This window comes from Zootoca vivipara, chromosome 9 (assembly GCF_965207765.1).
Source record: "Zootoca vivipara chromosome 9, rZooViv2.hap1.1, whole genome shotgun sequence".
In the NCBI taxonomy this organism is placed as follows: Eukaryota; Metazoa; Chordata; class Lepidosauria; order Squamata; family Lacertidae; genus Zootoca; species Zootoca vivipara.
The window spans coordinates 57,221,263-57,241,146 of record NC_142592.1 but is presented as its reverse complement, the minus strand read 5'-3'; the positions used below and the strand labels follow the sequence as shown (position 1 = coordinate 57,241,146).

The 19,884-nt window shown below is 44.8% G+C and overlaps 1 protein-coding gene across 2 annotated transcripts in view; it reads right to left on the bottom strand.

The window, feature by feature from the left end:
* Positions 1 to 2,752: 2,752 nt before the first annotated feature.
* The window catches only part of PTPRO (protein tyrosine phosphatase receptor type O), a 38,463-nt gene continuing 21,331 nt past the window's right edge, over positions 2,753 to 19,884 (bottom strand). For both annotated transcript variants that reach the window (XM_088676949.1, XM_060279443.2), the window contains 8 exons: positions 18,814 to 18,904; positions 15,978 to 16,054; positions 14,239 to 14,373; positions 12,442 to 12,564; positions 10,695 to 10,849; positions 8,919 to 9,054; positions 4,226 to 4,344; positions 2,753 to 2,900 (listed from right to left, as the gene is read on the bottom strand). In XM_088676949.1, coding sequence (XP_088533075.1) covers positions 4,240 to 4,344; positions 8,919 to 9,054; positions 10,695 to 10,849; positions 12,442 to 12,564; positions 14,239 to 14,373; positions 15,978 to 16,054; positions 18,814 to 18,904 — 822 coding nt within the window. In that variant the 3' untranslated portion in view covers positions 2,753 to 2,900; positions 4,226 to 4,239. The remainder of the gene's footprint in view (positions 2,901 to 4,225; positions 4,345 to 8,918; positions 9,055 to 10,694; positions 10,850 to 12,441; positions 12,565 to 14,238; positions 14,374 to 15,977; positions 16,055 to 18,813; positions 18,905 to 19,884) is intronic.

Genomic DNA, 19,884 nt, shown 5'->3' with positions numbered 1-19,884 from the left:
GATTTGTGGTCCAACCACGTTACCAGACATCTGATTGGCACCTGGGTTTCCTAATAAGCACCTAGAAACTTGCTTACACAGCTCTCCTGAGCTAGATCATCATCACATAAGTATATAGTCCAAAAACCTAGCAGGAGAAATCCTTTTGAGATCAGCTGGCCTCTGGCGTGTTTCTGCGACACCCCGTGCTCTGTCCTTGTGAAAGCTGGTCAGTCAAGAGAATAAATGTGTAGGAGCGCCCACAAATTCTGGAAAAGCAGATGGGCTTGGCTAGAAGAGCTCCCTGGAGGCAGGAGCAGAGCTGAGCTTGTGGGGTTGCCGCAGAGTTTAAGGGCACTTCCAAGACAAGCACTCAAAAGGTTTGGCCCACTGCCTGCCACACATCTACTGTATTGCAGGGACTGGGGGTAGCAAGGTAGTGCTCTGTTCACCCTTCACTTGTAATAAAAAATAAAATAAAACCTGGATTTGGGAAACGGCTTTAAAATGTGTTTGTTAATGTGGCAGGCAATGGGAATTAAACTGCAGATGTGGGCAGCTACCACAAGTTCTGTAACTGTGATTTCTCTTGCAGTCACCTCCACCCAGCAAAAATAAACACCCACCCATTCCCAAACTGTTTCAGTAGCTCTTGCACCATTTAATAGCTTCTGTCTGAGCAGGGAATTGGGGACACCAGCCTTATCTACATTTGGGACACTTGACCATCACACCATATTGGTTCTCCATTGCTCAGCCTCAGGTGGCCTCCACCATGGAGACCCGGCTGATGGCTGAATGCCCCCCATACCCAACGTTAGGAACACCGGAAGCTGCCTCATACCATGTACATTGGTCCAGCTGAGTACCAACTGCACTGACTTTCAGCACCTCTCCCGAATTTCAGGTAGGGGACAATGCCACTCGTATCTGCAGATGCTGGGGAGTCAATCTGGGACGTTCTGCATACCAAGCAGTTGCCCACCACTGACTGACTCCCTCCACCCCAAATCCTCAACTTGCAACATTTCTTCCCAACTTGTAACCTCAGGGCTTTCCTTGGCATCCTGGTTGGTGGGTACATTGGCGCTGGACAGTCCATGGCAGCCACAAATCCCACCCCAGCTTTCATATTTTCATACCATTCATTTAAGGTGAAAGGCCGCCTACAATTTTCTGGTTGGTCCTTCCCACTTGAACACCTTTAAGGTGGGGAAAGCTCCAGATATTCATATGAGGGGATTCCATTCCCATCTCACCTATGAGCTCAGCCTGGGCCAGGTGGGTTTCACCCCCTGCCACACAGACACACATGCTATCCTCACAGTTCTGATCCAGCACACTAACCACTGCACCACACAGCCATACCCCTTGAAACTGCCCTGTTTTTGCAAACGTGAGCATTTTTTGTTCTTTCTTTTCAACTCAGCCCATCCCCTGGGCATTATATTTTGCTTCCAGTAGTTCCAGAGCCAATCCCTTCAGAAGCTTTCTATCAAAAGAAAGTCAAATAAAAAGGGGCACAAACGAGAAAATGCCACCGATCCCCACCCTGGCAGCATCCCTGTCATGACGTATAACTCACCTAAGCAATACAATAACCCAAAGAAAAGAAGAAATGCTGTGTTACCCTAACTCAGTTGGTTGCTCTCTGAATGTTTTGCGCTACGTCCCCCATCAGCCTCAGCCAGCCCAGCCTTGGGGTTGATGGGAAACGTAGTCCAAAACACCTGGTTGCCAAAAGTTGCACTACTGATTCCAGAATAAATGGCTTGCAGGGAACTGATGAGTGGCATACATGGGCACCACCTAGGAGCAAAGCAGTCATTTCAATGAGCCTAGCATGCTAAAATAAATCCTCACTTTCTCAGGCCATTGGACACCACCGACATGTGTTTACCACTGCACTTTACTTCCCTTAACACAACATCGACAAATTTCCTAGTTTTGTGTTGTTGTTTTTCGTTGTTTTTTGTTTTGTTTTTTTACACAGGGCGACCACACAGAAAACGTACAAAACCAAGCCAATGGAGAAGGAACAGGCAGCAAAGGCTCCTACTAAATGGGGATAGTGATGACATTTGAACCAGACTCGTCCCCCAAAGTGGCTTTTTTGTGTCCATTCACAGTTCCACCCAGGATCCAGGTGCACAGGATTCATTTCCCCTCTATCCGTACAGGCTGGTTGAGCAGTCAAGAAGACATTTCTGCTGAGATGCACTAATCTCCCGAGCTTCTCGGAGTGCTGTGACATTTCACCATTGATCTCTGTTCTGTTGTCTCGTTCAATCTTTTAAAACGTTGGCTGTGAAGTGAAGTTTTCTCACCTCCTCTGTTTTCTTCTCACCTAGCTTAGAGCCAGTTTGTTTTATGAGGACGGCTCAACTTGGAGGTTCCTCTTGAGCATAGACAGCAATATCCCAAGATCTTCTTCCCCTAAGATCCACAGTCTTCCTGTCCCTTGCTCCATGCTAATGAGGTATCATTCAATACCCTAGCCCTGCCTTTTACAGACCACACCAGAGTCACACTTTGAAAGCTCACTGTCGTTTGGATTGAGCCTTGAATATTGCACTTTCCTTAACCTTCAGGCCCAACCTGCGTGTTTAAAAAATAAATAAAGAGAGGGTTTGTAAGAAGAGAAAGACAGAAAACCTTTCTGAAGCACGGAGTTGGATTTGGTCCAGTGTTACAAACTTCTTTAAAAAAATACAGAAAGAAAATAGTCCATACAAGACACTGCAGGTTCCTTAAGGCTATGTCTCCCCAGAGCTTCTGGATGTGAAATCTCATTTTTATTTCCACTTGTCCATGGGTACTGTCATCCATGGCCAATCAATAAAACAGTAAACAAAACAAAAAAATCCCAGAGAGAATTAAAATCTGAAGCAAGGGAAGATGGATGTCTTTCATGTTCGAACCTGCAACGGAGAAAGAAAGAAAGATATTGTAGCCTTAGTTTTAAAAATGAGCCATCAAATGAGCTAATATTATAGCAGGGTTGTCAAATCAGTGAAATGCTTTTGTACTGATTAATTGTTCTATAATTTAACTCGGTCAACACGGAGATTGGTTTTGTTTATGTTCTTATGGTTCATGTTTTCGCTTTGGGATGTTTTGTGGGAAGCGATTCACAAATGAACGAAAGAAATTTGGAAATCTAAGGAACGACCGCGGGTATAACAAAATACCAATTTCGCAGAAGAACAAGCTGGCAATGCTCAGACCTCCACCTAGCAGGTGAACACAAACACACACACACACACACACACACACACACACCCCACAAAAATGCCCCTTTTTGTGATGATGGTGAAAGTGTAAGTTTTCCAAAAGCTAATCCCTCGCTGTGAAATGGAAAAGCCACCTTTACTTCTCTTTTTCTTTCTTTATTGCAGGATCACACCCGGAGCCAAACAAGGCCCAGAAATAAATAAACGGTCCCTTTGACTTGCAGCCCCACTGACTCAAACTGGCACCCACTGATCGATTAACATCAGTAACACAGCACATCAGCTGAAAACGCTGCATGCATGTCATCACAATTGCCCTGATGCAGTTCAGAAATTTGCACATGTAAGCAGGGCTCAGGCAGGCATATTCCTGGCTGGACTGGGAACAAATAACATAGACTGGAGATAAAGGAAGATGCAGCCTCTCTGCCTTGCATCTAACAGGAAGAGCATCCTGATGCATATTCAGATGTGCACCCCTATTTATATCCTTACATGTTAGCAACTTCCACGTAAGTGTGTGTGTATATAATTCAGTATTATTGATGCCCCCTTACTGCAGGGCAGAGGGATACATTGTGCAAGCAGAAATCCTTGTGTTACTGATTCTATTTTGCGGCATACAGCCTAACAGCTCTGGCTCCACCTGCTGTCGGCCTCCTGCCTTGCACCCTGCCCAATGGATACCGACCACCACTGGTTGAAATCCAGCTCTGCATCTCCTCCTAAGCAGTTACGTTTGGCACTACCATTTATTTTTAAACCCGGCTATGAATGGGCAGCTCTAGCGACTGAGCCTCTTGAGTTGCAATCACAGGTAGAACTCATCAAGCCAGCACTCCATATGTAGAACCCGTCTGCCGTATGCTAGCTGGATGGGAGTATCTGGCTTCAAGGCACGGCCCTTGCAATAAATAAAAAGGCTGGGGCTTTAATATTTATGACAGCAGCTGCTCCTGAGCGAACAGTCAAAACTCAAGCATGAAAGCCAAAGAAAGGCTCCTCGGACTCACCGCCTGGCCTGGAATTATGACTTGCTGACATTCTCATATATAACGTCGCTGATGCAGAACTGCTTCTTTTTCCTTAGCCACATTAATTGCACACACTGGTGAATAAAAATGTATTGTTCCTGCAGAGAGAGAGAGAGAGATTGAGAGAGGGAGAGACCAAAAAGCAGCCTATCAGATCCAGCGGGATCTGTTTCATGAACCCAGCCACCCACATCCATTACACATGTGCTAAAAGCAGTCTTCCTGATCCTGATGGATCCCAGAAATGACATCAGCTCCCCTGGGACAGTTGGGAGCAAAAAAAAAATTAAATGAATCTTATATGGACAGCGTGAAAGAAAAGAAAAAAGGAAGAGGAACTGCTCTGAACATTTGGCAGAATTTTTCATATAATTCATTGCTCTGTCAAGATTGGTTGTGGGGTCTGAACTGGTTATATTCTTTATCCCTTCTCATGACTTCCATGGAAGGTTTTGTTTGAGTGGTTCCGGTTCAGTGACCAGCCTTGTCGGGGTCTAAGAGATTCCTTTGAAAAGCAGGCTTCCAGTTTTTTCCTAGCTGCACGCAACATTGGCCTTCGCTTCACCCAGAAGGCTTGAGAGCGATGCGGTGAGCATAACCAATTCATTTTCCACTTCAGAAGGTAACCTGAGACCAGGTGAGTGGTGAGCACAGTGTGGTTTCAAGTTTTCTGCGGAAACATTCACAACCCTCCAGAGGCTGGTTGGCTTCCAGCTCCTTAAAGCGCACTGACATCTAGTGGCTGTTAAGAGAAGTATATCCCCCTCCCTTGGATCAACACGCTTTCGGAAATGAACTGATGGAGGGACAATTAAAAGAGGCAGAATTGTTCTTCCCTGGAAGCGCCAAACCAGAAAGCATGCACAAGTTTGGCTATTTAAAGAGCATTCGTGGTGCAGAGAGAGAGAGGTACATGATAAGAAATATGCTTTGTGGGGAGAGATTTTGCAAAACTTTCCCCCTGCATAGGAGTTCAAGTGGGATTCTCACTTCCTGAAGCTTCCATCACTCACAGCTGTCCATGGAGGGGCAAGTTTATTCCGTGTTCAGGACAACTGTCTACCAGCTCTGGTTGTCTTCCACTTGGGTTACTGCAATGCTATCTACATGGGGTTACCTTTGAAGGTGACTCGGAAACTACAACTCATCCGGAATGAGGCAGCTAGACTGGGAGTGGCCACTGGGACCATATAAAACCAGTCCTAAAGGATCTACGTTGGCTCCCATTTCCAAGCCCAATTCCATGTGTTGGTTCCCTACAGAGCCTGCAAAGTCTCAGCCTTGTATACCTGAAGGAGCGTCTCCACCCCCATCATTTAGCCTGGACACAGAGATCCAGCTCCGAGGACCCTCTGGCAGTTCCCTCACTGTGAGAAGTGAGGTTTGTTGTTGTTTAGTCATTTAGTAGTGACCCCATGGACCATAGCACGCCAGGCACTCCTGTCTTGCACTGCCTCCCGCAGTTTGGTCAAACTCATGTTCGTAGCTTAGAGAACACTGTCCAACCATCTCGTCCTCTGTCGTCCCCTTCTCCTTGTGCCCTCCATCTTTCCCAACATCAGGGTCTTTTCCAAGGATTCTTCTCTTCTCATGAGGTGGCCAGAGTATTGGAGCCTCAGCTTCAGGATCTGTCCTTCCAGTGAGCACTCAGGGCTGATTTCCTTAAGAATGGATAGGTTTGATCTTCTTTCAGTCCATGGGACTCTCAAGAGTCTCCTCCAGCACCATAATTGAGAAGTGAGGTTACATGGAACTGATTATACGACTTTCCATAGACATCTGAAGGCAGTCCTGTGTCAGGAAGCTTTTAATGTTTGATGTTTCATTTTGATCCATTATATTCTGTCGGAAGCCGCCCAGAGTGGCTAGGGCAACCCAATCAGAAGGATTTAGTACAAGTAATAAATTATTATTATTTTTCTTTTGAGGGAACAGAGGTGGGGTGAAGCATTCAGGTCTCCTGGAGCAGGAGCAGGTGTCATGGGCAGGTGGGTCAACCTGCATACTTCAGAGGCTGGGCCAGCAAGCTCAGAATTGAAAGGACAGGATGAAAGCACAGTTCCATTTCAAAGGCATTATGAGAGCTCAATGATGCTTTCCAGGTAAAAGCAATCAAGGATAACCCAGGGTAGTATTGGTGAAGGACCCAAGGGCCAGAGAGGACCACATTTATTCTCCTATATCCCAAGCCTATATAGAGGATTAAATCTTGTGGTTTCTCCTTTGGTTGCTGACTCCCTCCTCGCTTCCCTGGACACTCCAGCCCCTGGCAACTAGTTCATCATATCCTGCTCCTGAGCGTTAAATACTGGCACGAGTTTGGGGTGTTCTTTAATCCAGATCCGGTTTGCTGAAGCATTACAAAGCCCTGCTGTCTGCTGTGTTTGTGCATGAGAGACAGAGAGAGGGGATGTAGTGATGCTCTGCCAATGGAACAGGAGGAGAGGCCAGCTGGCAAACAGCAGGAACTCGGAAACTGCACAGAAGCTGGCAGTCTCTAGTGCGTGGGCACTTTGGAGGAAAGCTAATTGAGCGCCACTATGCAAACAAGTGGGTGGCATAGATAGGGGGGGGGGAGGAACAGCACCTCACCTGACAGTACCCTAATCTGCTCCACAGAGAGGTACAGCACGTCAGAAAGGCCTGGGGTGCGGAAATCTGTCAGTTTTGTTTTCTCTTTGGATCTCATTTTACCATTCTCAAGTTAAGTTCTCCACATTTCCAAATCACGTTGTGGTTATTATTTTTAAGAGTCTTCATGAAAATTCACCAGTGCTTCAGTTCAAATTCCTCCAAATATGCAATTTTTTTCTTTGCAATTTTGTAAAATGATTTTCCCTAGTTCCAAACATTATGGTATGCTATTTTCACTAATGCGCGTTTAGGCACACTTCAATAATTTGCATTTTCATACATATCACTTGACTGGAAGATTGCATCGCAACATTCAGAGATGGGTGAATTTCACAGGGTGGCTGTGTTTTCGTTTGCGTATGGTTTCAAGAAAGCGAATTGGGTAGACTTGCATTTTAAATGTGAAATCAATCCAATTTGCCTTATCCCTAAGCATGAGGCTGTTAACTGGGACTAGATGTTGTGATCACATTAGGCCAGCGCTTCACCAACCACACTGGCTCCTAATTTGTTTCCAGGCTCAATGCACAATCTTCATCTTGACCTTCAAAGACCTCAAGCTGCTCATCCCTGCACGAACCTGCCCATGTTAAAGATCATTAAGCAAAGGGTTTGAGAATAAAATACACTGGGAATACTGTGTACAGTTCTGGTCACTGCACCTCAACGAGAAAAGATATCACTGAATAGGAAAAGGGGCAAAACAAATGTGTCAATCAAAATAATCAAGGGGCTGGAACAACTCTCCGGTGAGAAAAGGTTGCAATATTGAATGCTCCTTAGGAAAAAGGAGTGTAAAGGGGAGGGCATGCTAGAACTGTATAAATTTAAGAATGGTGTGGGAAAGTGGAGAAGTCCCACCCTCTTGTCCTTGCTGTCATAATACTAGAAACTGGGGTCATCCAACGAAGCTGAAGGAGATTCAGGAAAGATGAAAGGAGGTGCTTCTCCACATACCACACAGTTTAGCTTGGATAGCTCGGTTGGTTAGAGCATTGTGCTGATAACGCCAAGGTTGCAGGTTCAATTCCCACATGGGACAGCTGCATTGCAGGGGATTGGACTAGATGATCCTCAGGCTCCCATCCAACTCTACAGTTCTATGATTTTAAGTGATGCAAGCCTTCCTCCAACCTGGCGCCCTCCAGAGATTTGGGGCTATAATGCCTACCAGCTCTAGACAACTTATGATCCACTTCCGTACTTAAAGCTGTGCTGGCTGTGGCTGATGGGAGTTGTAGTCCGAGACTGTGAGAATGGGATGCTCCATTGGTCTGTGATCCAGCAGGCTCTTCTTGCATCCATGCACACACAACTGCTGTGTCCATATGGTGCCCACTGCTGCTGCAGCCACCTCTGCAGCATTTAAGCAGGCAGTGAGCAGGCACCAGCCAAAGCTGTGAGTGAGGGTGGCCAAGAGTTGGAGGATTGCCCAGCATCCCTCAGCCCAAAGTGGCTGGGGAGACTCAGCCAGATGGGCGGGGTATTATTATTATTATTATTATTATTATTATTATTATTATTATTATTAAATTTCCCCTAAGCTAGCCTGCTGCCCTCAGGTGTGGCAGATACTGGTCCCCTTTCCAGTCCTGCCTCCAGGCTTCCCACCTGGTTGGCCACTGTGGGTACAGAATCCTGGATAGATGAGTCTTAGGCTTGATCCTGCTCAGCTCTTCCTATGCATGCTAAGATCTTCAGTGGAGCTCCTTCTTTGGGCACACCCATCATCTGAGGTGGGGCAGGTGGCTGCAGAAGAAAGGGACTCCTTAGTGGTGGCACCGAGTGCGGAATGCTTTTGACTTGGTGTCAAAGGACATCCTCAGGCTTTTCAAACCTTTATGTGGCTTTGTGCTTGTTTCACTTCTGCAGATTGCTTCGATACTGCACTGTCATGTTGCTGAGTTTTAATTGTTTGGGTGGTGGTGGTAGTTACTGTCATTTTAACTTTCTGAAAGCCCCCTGGGATTGACAGGGTATAAATCCCACAAATAAAGCAAATAAATGCACTGGGGGGGGGGGGAACCGAAGGTCTTACCTCTGTCTGTACCATAGACATCCGATAGGACCGCATGTCGGACACCAGCCCCAATATATCTACAAACTCGTGGTCCCGAATGTGCTGTAAGAGTCGGTCCAATGCTATAAAAGTCCCTGTCCGTCCCACGCCGGCACTGCAAAATAGAGGGGAGCAGTGGGAATAGGGATGGGCACTTCTATCCATTTTTTGTTTCTCTGTGTTTTGCTCATTTATCCAGTCTGAAGACCCACATTTCAACGTCAATTTGTTTTTTTTCCACACCAGTTTGCAAAATAAAACCAAATAAAAGTTCTAATGAATTTTATTTATTACGCAAGTTTTTTCCTCTATGTGATTTTGCTTAATATGTGGATTTTTTTTTTGCTAATCAATTTCCCCTTAAAATCATGCATTTTTGAACCCAGAGCTGCATTGCAAAATTCAGAGATTCACATTTTAAAAGATGGCTGGGTCTCGGTTCTAGTATTCTTGCAAAAAATAGAAAAGTGCATATTTTGTAGGTTCACCTTTACATGTAAATCCCATCAAATTTATCCCTCATCCCTAAGTGAGAATGTGCTTGAAATGCAGCCTCATTTTGGGAAACACATTGCAAACATCCACCACCTTCATCACAGGAGATCACTTATACCAGGCATCCCCAAACTGCGGCCCTCCAGATGTTTTGGCCTACAACTCCCATGATCCCTAGCTAACAGGACCAGTGGTCGGGGAAGATGGGAATTGTAGTCCAAAACATCTGGAGGGCCAAAGTTTGGGGATGCCTGACTTATACGCTGTAGACTACTAACTTTATGCTGTCCATTGTGAAGCTGCTTTCAGATGCTGCCTGGGAAGCAGTTCATAAATGAAACAACAAAAACAAAAACAAAAACAAAAACCAACAACAACTTCCAGGCATTTCAGGTCAAGATTTGCCAAAGGGGAAGAAAAAACTTTTCATGTACAGTGGTACCTCAGGTTACGAACTTAATTCATTCTAGAAGTCCGTTCTTAACTCGAGGCGCACATTCCCTACATACGCCTCCCATGGCCCCAGAAGTGGATTGTGTTCGTATCCAGGGGCAAAGTTCGCAACCCGGGAACCTACTTCTGGGTTTGTGGAGTCCGTAACCCAAAGCATTCATAAGCCGGACTGTTCGTAACCCGAGGTACAACTGCGGCTAGAATATCGCTAGCACAAAGATGGAAAAGTGTTGAAATGCCAACTGAAGAAGAATGGCAAGGAAAATAGATGGACTAAGCTGAAATGGCAAAATTAACGGAAAGACTTCAAGACAAGGACAATAGAGACTTTAAGAAAGACTAGGAACCATTCGTGTCATATTTACAGAATCAATGTAAAGAAATAGACTCACTTGGAAGGTTTGACTAAACACTTGCAATTAACAAAATAAATGTAGGCAATAGAATGAGGATGTTAAAATGATAAGAGAATAATAATAGTGTTAAAAAATGTTAAAGAATAAGATATAACCAATAAGCAGGGAGAGATAATATGCCAAAAAAAACCAGAAGAGGAAGCTGAGGGAAGTCGTGGAGAGGAGGGGGGAATGGGGGGTGGGATTTTTGTTATATGTTATATTTTGTTGTTAAAAATGTAAAATTTCAATAAAAATTGTTTCAAAAACACATAAATGAAACAATAACAATACTAACAACAAGAAAAGCAAACTGTACAGCCACCTTTGCGAGCGCTTTGAAGGCATTGCAACAACCTTCTCTGCCCCTTGCTTTGCTGACGTCTTCCAGGGAGAAAGGAGAGAGGCTCACCTGCAGTGAATGATCATGGGGCCTTTGCTTTTTGCTGCCTGCTGCCTGACCATCTGCACAAACTGCAAGATGCTTTCGGCCGCGTTTGTAGGAGGGACTCCGTGATCAGGCCAAGCCGTGTAATTAAAATGCATCACGTCCTGCACCTCATCGGCCTGGGGAAAGAGAAAGAAAAGTGGTGCTTAGCTGCCGTTGCGTTTATAAATCGGTGACCACCAACCCAGGCCAGGTATGTTTGGAAAGGCGAGAAAGGGAGCCATTGGAATTTACCTCCCGATGAAAGTCACAGTCCCTAGAAATCCAGATTGGGGCAACAGCAGGAGAAAAGGGTTAAAGCACCCACCTCCAGTCAGGGCCCTACTCAAGATTGGCTGCTTTAAAATAAACATTCCGCAAATTATTATTATTATTATTATTATTATTATTATTATTATTACAGTCGTACCTCGGTTTACGACCCGTTCGGGTTGCGAACACTTCGGGTTACGAACTCCGCAAACCCGGAAGTGTTTTCGGCGCGCGCCCCGCACATGTGCAGAAACGGCGCACACGCTTTGTGCATGCGCAAAGCGCAAAAATCATGAAAATCACGCTTTGCGCATGCGCAGAAGCGGCGCTCGGTTTGCGACCTTTTCGGGTTACGAACCGCGATCCGGAACGGATCGTGTTCGTAACCCGAGGTACTACTGTATTATTATTATGCAAATTTATAAACCTCTTCACAGCCTAAGGCCCTCAAAGAGGTGTGCAAGGTAAAATGAAAAATAAAATACAAATTCCAAGACCAATTAAACCCATTTCTACAGACTGTAAAACTATAAAGCCATTCCCACAGATGCCCAGTTGGTATTTCACAAATGACTGGGTCAAACCTCCAGGAAACGTCTTCAGTAGGTGCCTAAACATCACAGCTAATTTCAGCCGGCAATCTGTTCCAGAGAGCTAGAGCTGCAACACTAAAAGCCCAGTTTCTAGTATAAGCTATGTGCACTTTTGGGGCATACGGTACTTTCAGTGGTGCCCCATCTAAAGAAGAAGAAGAAGAAGAAGAAGAAGAAGAAGAAGAAGAAGAAGAAGAAGAAGAAGAAGAAGAAGAAGAAGAAGAAGAAGAAGAAGAAGAAGAAGAAGAAGAAGAAGAAGAAGAAGAAGAAAGAGGAGGAGGAGGAGGAGGAGGAGGAGGAGGAGGAGGAGGAGGAGTAGTTCGGGTTTGATATCCCGCTTTATCACTACCCGAAGTTAGTGATAAAGCAGCTAACATTCTCCTTTCCCTTCCTCCCCCCCACAACAAACACTCTGTGAGGTGAGTGGGGCTGAGAGACTTCAAAGAAGTGTGACTAGCTCAAGGTCACCCAGCAGCTGCATGTGGAGGAGCGGGGAAGCGAACCCGGTTCCCCAGATTATGAGTCTACCGCTCTTAACCACTACACCACACTGGCTCTCAATTGACCACAATTGCTGGGCAGGGATATATGGGGCAAGGCAGTCCACTATGGATACACTTTATTAATAAATGGTTTATGTCAGGCATCCCCAAACTTTGGCCCTCCAGATGTTTTGGACTACAACTCCCATCATCCCTGACCACTGGTTCTGTTAGCTAGGGATCATGGGAGTTGTAGGCCAAAACATCTGGAGGGCCAAAGTTTGGGGATGCCTGGTTTATGTTTACAAGAGGTGTGAATTAGTATCCAAAGTTTGCAGGACTAACAACATTAGTAAAAAGAAAAACCCCTTCACATTGACCTACATAGTTGATTCTGAAATTCCTAAAGACCCAATCCGATTGCTCCTCTTCAGAAAGCATCTCCACTGTGATGTCCCCATAAGGAACCAACTCTTCTGTGAAAGGCCAATAGTGATCACATTTTACCTGGAAGAAAAAGAGCCGAGGAAAACTTTTCAAAGTCTTGGTAAGCATCGTAGCTTAGTCCCAAATCCGAAGAAGAAAAGGTTTAGGAATAAACTCTACACAAATCCGGAGTGGAGTCCCTAAGACTTTTGGAAGGCACCTTGCATGCCTCCTTCCGCCAACTCCTGCAGCCAAGCTGGTGCCAAACGTATTGCTCTGCTTTCCTTTGAACCCTATCAGCAAGGGGAGAGGGGGGTCTTGTCATCTGGGCAGCCCAGGACCCCCATACAGACTGCCCAGGCTTGTGCCCTGGGAGGTCACTTTGATGCTGCTGATGCAGAAGTTTGACTTCACCTCCAGAGATGCACTCTATTGCCTCTCAAAACAGAAAGCTGCCAACTTTGTGTGTGCATGTGTGTATAAAAATAAATGCACACAATTTCTACTAAGGACTTTTCAAAAAAATAATCTTTAGAAGCTGAATTCTGCACCCAGCTCCATGTACTATGCATGGCAGGTATGCACACACACACACACACAGAAACACAGAGTTTATTCCCTATAAAGGATTGACCTCTGATATGTAGCAATGTGATTACTGAGGGCTGTATTTCATTGTACGTTTTCTGTAAACCTGATTACACATGGGACGTAAGGGAAAGCATGTCATATAATGTGGAGATAAGATGTGAATTTAATCTTCTCCCTATTATAACAAGGAAACCGCTCCCCGGGGAGTCAGTAAACTTCACGCTGCGGGAAGCTAACATTCGCTTTGATGTCCCTACATCAGAAGTATGAATGGTTTGGGAGATAGTGGATAGATATATGTGTCTGTGCATTTCGTAGTACTAGAATGCAGGCATTCAATGAGACTGAGCGGCAGGAGGCTTCAGACAGAAAAAGAGGTAGCACACCATGCCGTGCGTAACTCTAACACAGTGGAAATCGCTTCTACAAAATGTGGTGATGGGTCAATAGATTAGATGGCTTTAAAGTGGCAGTGTGGTGCAGTGGTTAGAGCATTGGACAACACCTGGAACAGCAGGGATCAAATCCTGACTCAGATATGAAGGTCACTCAGTGGCCTTTGGCCAATTACAGGTTCTCAATCCAAGCTGCCTCGCAGGACTGATTTAAGGTTAAAACAGGCACAAGGAAGGACCGCTTACTTATTTTATTGAATTTGTATCTCATCTTTCTCTCAAAGTACCACTAAAGGCGGCATACATGGCTCTTCTCCCCCTCCTCAATTAAATCCCACAACCATCCTGTGAGGTAGGTTAGGAACTGAAGCAGTGACTTGCCCAAGATCACCCAGTGAGCTTCATGGCCAAGTGGGGATCTGAACTCTGGTCTCCCAGGTCCCAGTCCGATGCTCTAACCACTGTGCAACACTGCTTCTCACCAAGTACATCACCTTGAACTCTTGGGAGAAGGGGTGGGATATAAATAAAATAAATAGATGTTAGTGAAATTAATGGAGTGTGGTTCTATTGATAGAAATTAGTTGTGATGACTAAACAGAACTTCCATGATTTGAGGCAGTGTATATTTGATTATCCCCATAACACCCTTTTTATGAGTACTATGGCATTCTGAATGACTGTAACCGAGAACAGAATTCTGGGTAAGAGGGAACGTAGATCCACTGCATATTTCAAAAGCCTTGGAAGATTTTTCACACATACATACCCTTCTTTTCTCATTGCATTGTGTGAGCATGACAATGATTTGCGACTTCTGCTGGAGAACCATCTTCCAGAAGTCGTTCCTCGTCTCTGGCAGTGGCCCCTGGGTGGCGATGTACTCTTGGGGAGAGTTGTAACCCTAAAAGAGAAAGCATGTGGTGGCTCCTTTGGATTGTCTTTAGATTTGGGGTATTTCTTTCGAAAGCACAGGAACAACATAGGAAGCTGCCTCATACTGAATGAGGTGGAATCACCATTAAATGGGAACTGATTCAAATTCCCCACCCATTACTTTTCACACACATTCGCTCTCGACTCAGCTTGGCTTCTCCTTCCGCAGTGCCATGCTGGGTTAGGACTGCACTTGTCCTTCCCATTTTATCAACTGGTCTTGACCACAACCATCACAGATGATTTTTTTTGCATGTGTGCATGTCTGATGGTGGTTCGGAGCCTCAGTCAATCTTGGCAGGGACTTTAGTCCTTCTGCCCACTCCCCTCTTGTAAGGTTGCCTGCATGTAGTTCCATCCTCGTGTAGGAAAAAGAAAAGAGGTCTCATTTCCTGATCAAGCAGGTCTGGGACAGAGTGTTAAGAATGGGCTTTTATTCATCACTGCAAGTGGGCACAACAACAAAATGTTACTGCATATGCTTGTAACATTTTCTCTCTCTCAAAATGTTAAATGGTATATAAATTATCTAAAAAAGTACGAGGCTTTATTGAGAAGCTCACACAGTCTGTTCCTCCTTAAGGCCCCTTTCCCTCCCCCTCTCTAAAACAGGCATAGGCAAACTCGGCCCTCCAGATGTTTTGGGACTACAACTCCCATCATCCCTGACCACTGGTCCTGTTAGCTAGGGATGATGGGAATTGTAGTCCTAAAACATCTGAAGGACTGAGTTTGACCCACTGAAACATTATTCGTCCACCCTCTTCAATTACATCCAGGTGTTTTCTGTTTTAAACCTCTGAAGAATTCCATTATCATTCCACCCACTATTACTTGTGAACTTTTTGTTGGCATCAGGACCTTGTTGAATATCTAGCCTATCGCTGAATGGTTCAGTCGCGTAAACATTTATCTTGCACAGTGCATTAATTCTATGACTTTGACCTATACATGGCTTTGTTAATTATTTGGCTTAGTTGAATGACCGTGAGTTCATTCCTTTAGATCAGCTTTCGAAGTAAATTCCTTGTTACATTTTTCAGCCAGTATGTGGTGGTTTTGGTTGTTTATTGCTCTGAAAGCTCACCTGGCGCCAGTGATTTTTTAAAAAAATGTTTAGCGGTACTCTCATTTTCCTACTCATATTGAAATACTGCTCATCAATGAGGCCAAACTTAAATTCACAAAATTTTTAGGGGTATGTGTATCCCTGCGTTCCTCCCCAGAAGAAAAGCACTGCCTGCCACTAATATTTGGTAAATCCCGCGATTATATAGGTGCTTGCTGGGCCATTTCAGCCTTTAAAAATCTATTCTTCTTGTAATTGAAATACATATATACACCTGCATTCCTAGGGAATTCGTCAAGCGTATGGAAACACACACACACCCCATTTTGGTATGGTTCTGTTTCACTTTTAAATTGATTTTCACTCAACCAAGTTCTCTATTAAAGGGGGGCGGGGAATATGTTGAAAGGTTTGGCTCTTGCACCAGCCTGTGTGGTATTTTGCAAGCCATCATCCTCAGCCTCATATTATTCTTTTGGATGCTTTGAGTCCAGTTCACTTACAGGGATATAGTTGGCATTGATGTAATCTGAACCTTCTTCTTCGTTAATTGAGACCAATCGAACTCGGCTGAAATCATCTGCAAAAGGAAGAAGACCCAAAGGTGGATGGAACTTAAAGCATCGCCACAAACCAGACGGTTCCTAATTAAAGCTTAAAGCATAAATTTGCAGGTATTCTGAGCAAAAACTGAGGCTTCAGGCTGGCCCGTTTAATGAATGCTTTGGTAAATTTGTAACCTTTAGAGCAAGGCGATCCCTTCACTACCACTTCTGAACATCCTTCAGTTGGGATCCCTTGGAACTCATAAAAAAAACCCAAAGACTACTTGGGAATAATACATATATATTTGCATATTCATTGCTAACAAATCTGAATCCTACCCCAAACAGAAAGGGCTGTATTCTATGCTAGTCCTACTCAAACCTATGAAAGTTATTATAAATGAATGAACTTCCAATGGGTCAGCTCTAACTAAGGACATCTCCGAACAACTGCTGCTTGAGCATTCTCCCTGATTTGCTTCAAGAAAGCTTACATGGAGGTGAAGCTATAAGGTGTGACCGAAAAGTTCAGTGCATGGTCACAGAAACTGGACAGTGAGAAATATTCCAACATACAATCAGCATCGGAAACCCACAAAATGCTCACAATTGTGTACAGAGATGAAGCTGTAACTTGAAAGACAGTGTATGAGTGGTTTAAGTGTTTCCGTGAAGGGCGGCAAACCATCAAAGATGACCCTCGGTCTGGCAGACAGTCGACAAGGAGAATGGCGGCAAATGCCAACAGAGTCATTGATGCAGAATCGGTGTTTGTCAGTCCAAATGATGGTGGAAGAATTGCATATTCTGCATGAAATCGTTACTGAGGTTACTGAGTTGTCCCACCCTCCATATTCTCCCGATCTGGCCCCACCAAATTTCTTTCTTTTTCCAAAACTGAAATTTACACTGAAAGGGCACAGATTTCCCAACATTTCACACATCCAAGGTGCTGTGACGAGGGAACTGAAAGCAGTACAAAAAGGACTTTTCCAGAAGTTTCCAACAGTTCTACAAACATTGTCAATGGTGCATTGTATCAGAGAGGGCCTACTTTGAAGGCCTGGAAGGTATGTATGTTCAAATATTTCTTGCTGTCCGGTTTCTGTGACCATTCACCAAACTTTCCGGTCACACCTTGTATATCTGGTCTTTATTGAGCATTCATTCTGATTTGTTTGTGGGGCAACCAGAGGACAATGAGCAGTCAATCCTGCACTCATCCTGGCTTGCTTGCAGGGTCTTGACACATCATCCCAGTTATCATTCGTTCATCCTACACTTTGCCTTTCCCCAGAACCCTCCAAATTTTAAGAAGTCTGTTTTATTATATAAAAAGTGGACTTGTTGTTCTAGGGCAGGGTTTCCCAAACATGGGTCCCCAGCTGTTTTTGGACTACAACTCCCATCATCCTTAGCTAGCAAGGGCCAGTGGTGGGGGATAATGGGACTTGTAGTCCACAAACAGCTGGAGACCCAAGTCTGGGAAATGCTGCTCTAGATTGACGGAGCCACTGAAAAGATCATGTTGTACGGATGCCTGATGATCGTCTTCCAAAGCAACTACTCTATTCCAAACTTTAAAATGGAAAGCGTAATGCTGGTGGTCAACAAAAGAGGTTTAAAGACTGTCTGAAGGCAAATCTTAAAAAATGTAGTATAAACACTGACAACTGGGAAACACTGGCCTGCAAGCGCTCTAGTTGGAGAACAGCCTTTACCAAAGGTGTCATGGGCTTTGAAGAAACTCGATCTCAGGACGCAAGGGAGAAACGTGCTAAGAGGAAGGCATGCTTGGCAAATCCACACTGTGATCAACTCCCATCCGGAAACCAATGTCCCCACTGTGGAAGGACGTGTGGATCCAGAATTGGCCTCCACAGTCACTTACGGCAGTGTTTCTCAACCTTTTTTGGGCCACGGCACGCTTGTTCCGTGAAAAAAATCACGAGGCACACCACCATTAAAAAAGTTAAAAAATTTAACTCTGTGCCGCCCTATATTATAATTATGACTGTAAGAAACACTTGCCATATATTGCTTTCCGGCGGGTTAGTGTTGTGTATTGGCGGCCGCCAGGCTCGTTTGCACTGAGCTTTGGGAAAGAGGAGGAGAAATATTGCTTTCCGGCGGGTAAGTGCTGTGTATTGGCGGCCGCCAGGCACGTGACAATGCAAATCGCCCTTCTCGTCGCCGCACGCCGCGGCACACCAGCCAGCGTCTCGCGGCACACTAGTGTGCCGCGGAACAGCGGTTGAGAAATGCTGACTTACGGACCCATTGTTAAAATCGTGTTTATGGAAGACAATCTTACTCGGCTACGAGTGATCGCCAAAGAAGAAAGAAGCAAATCTAACATTCTGGGATTTGATTGGACTCTCTTCTGCAAAATTCAGCCTGGAAGCAACCTTAGTTGGATACAACCCAAAGGAGTGAAATAAATTGGTAATGGAATAAATATAGGAAAACCAGCTCTTGTGGTGATAGTTCACATGCGAGTTATGTTTATGGGCTCAGATCAGCTTACAAATGCTTCCTTCTTTCCCTCACATTCTCCCTCTAGATCAGAGGAAGAGAACAGGCAGTAACAGCAAGAGAAGCAGCATGAGGACACCTACTAGACCCTGGGTCTCAGTTGGTGTCTGACACTGCCAGCAGTTGACCTCAAGCCCTAAACGTGTCACAGAATTGCTATGCATCAACCTGATTCCTAAGGGTTAGAATTGGTGTTACGGGTAACCTGGAGCACATAAGTCAAAGCAGCCATAACAGGCACATCCCCACAATAACGTACAAGGGAGGATATTCGTGTAGCGATTTTTACTGCGGTTCATAGGGAGGTCAGCTGCAAAGTGTGGGATATCCAGCCCAATCAGCTTCAGTTCCTGTAGAAGACACAAAATAAAATGCCACCATTAAGATAACCTATCTGTCTTCAACCTACAAGTAGGTCACACCCAAACCAAGATGGAAGTCATAGTCTAAAACATGGTGGATACAATTCAACATGGTGGATGCAATTCAACGTCACACTCTTCCAGTTGCTTCCACCTGCACAAGCAATTCAGTTGGCCAAACAGAACAATCTCCCTATCCTATCCTGTTATGGGGGTTCTCCTGCCCCACCCAATGTCATGGGTGTGGGGGGAGCACAGGAGAGGAGAGGGGTAAAATGTCCCATTGCACTAGCAAAAATTGCACTTGTGCAGGGCTTCCATTGACAAGGCGGGATATTCCTAAGTTTTACTTGAAGTATACCCATTGAAACTAATGGGCATGGCTAAGTTAGGTTATTGATTTCGATGGGTCTACACTGAGTAAACCTTACTTGGCCACCACTACTGAATGGATACTGCTAATGGAAAATAAAATGCTGCTCTGATGGAGGGGGACTGAAAGCTGATAGTTTCCTGTGGGCTACCAGTTAATGAACTGTAAGCCATAAGCTATTCGGATAGTCCTTGTTCTGGTTCCCTATCAAGCCAAGGCTGAAGCAGGTTCCATGCATTGCATAAGATGAGGTGACAGAATTCTGAACAGAACTACTTTAGACAACAAGAGAGTGTGTTTGCACGTGTTATTTTAATGCTTCCCTATGAAAACAAACCTCCCTGCATGAAATAAACTAGCACATCAATGAAAAGGAATGTAAAAAAACACTACCTGCTAGATTTCCTCATGCGGGGAGATTTAAAGAAAATGTATAGACGAGCTTCTAAAAATGTAATATCCCACCTCCACTCTACAGTGTCAAAGCTCAATGATGTGCTTTGAGCCAGTGTGGTGTAGTGGTTAGAGCGCTGGTTCAAATTCCTGCTTAGCCATGAAACTCACTGGGTGACCTGGGACCAGCCACAGCCTCTAG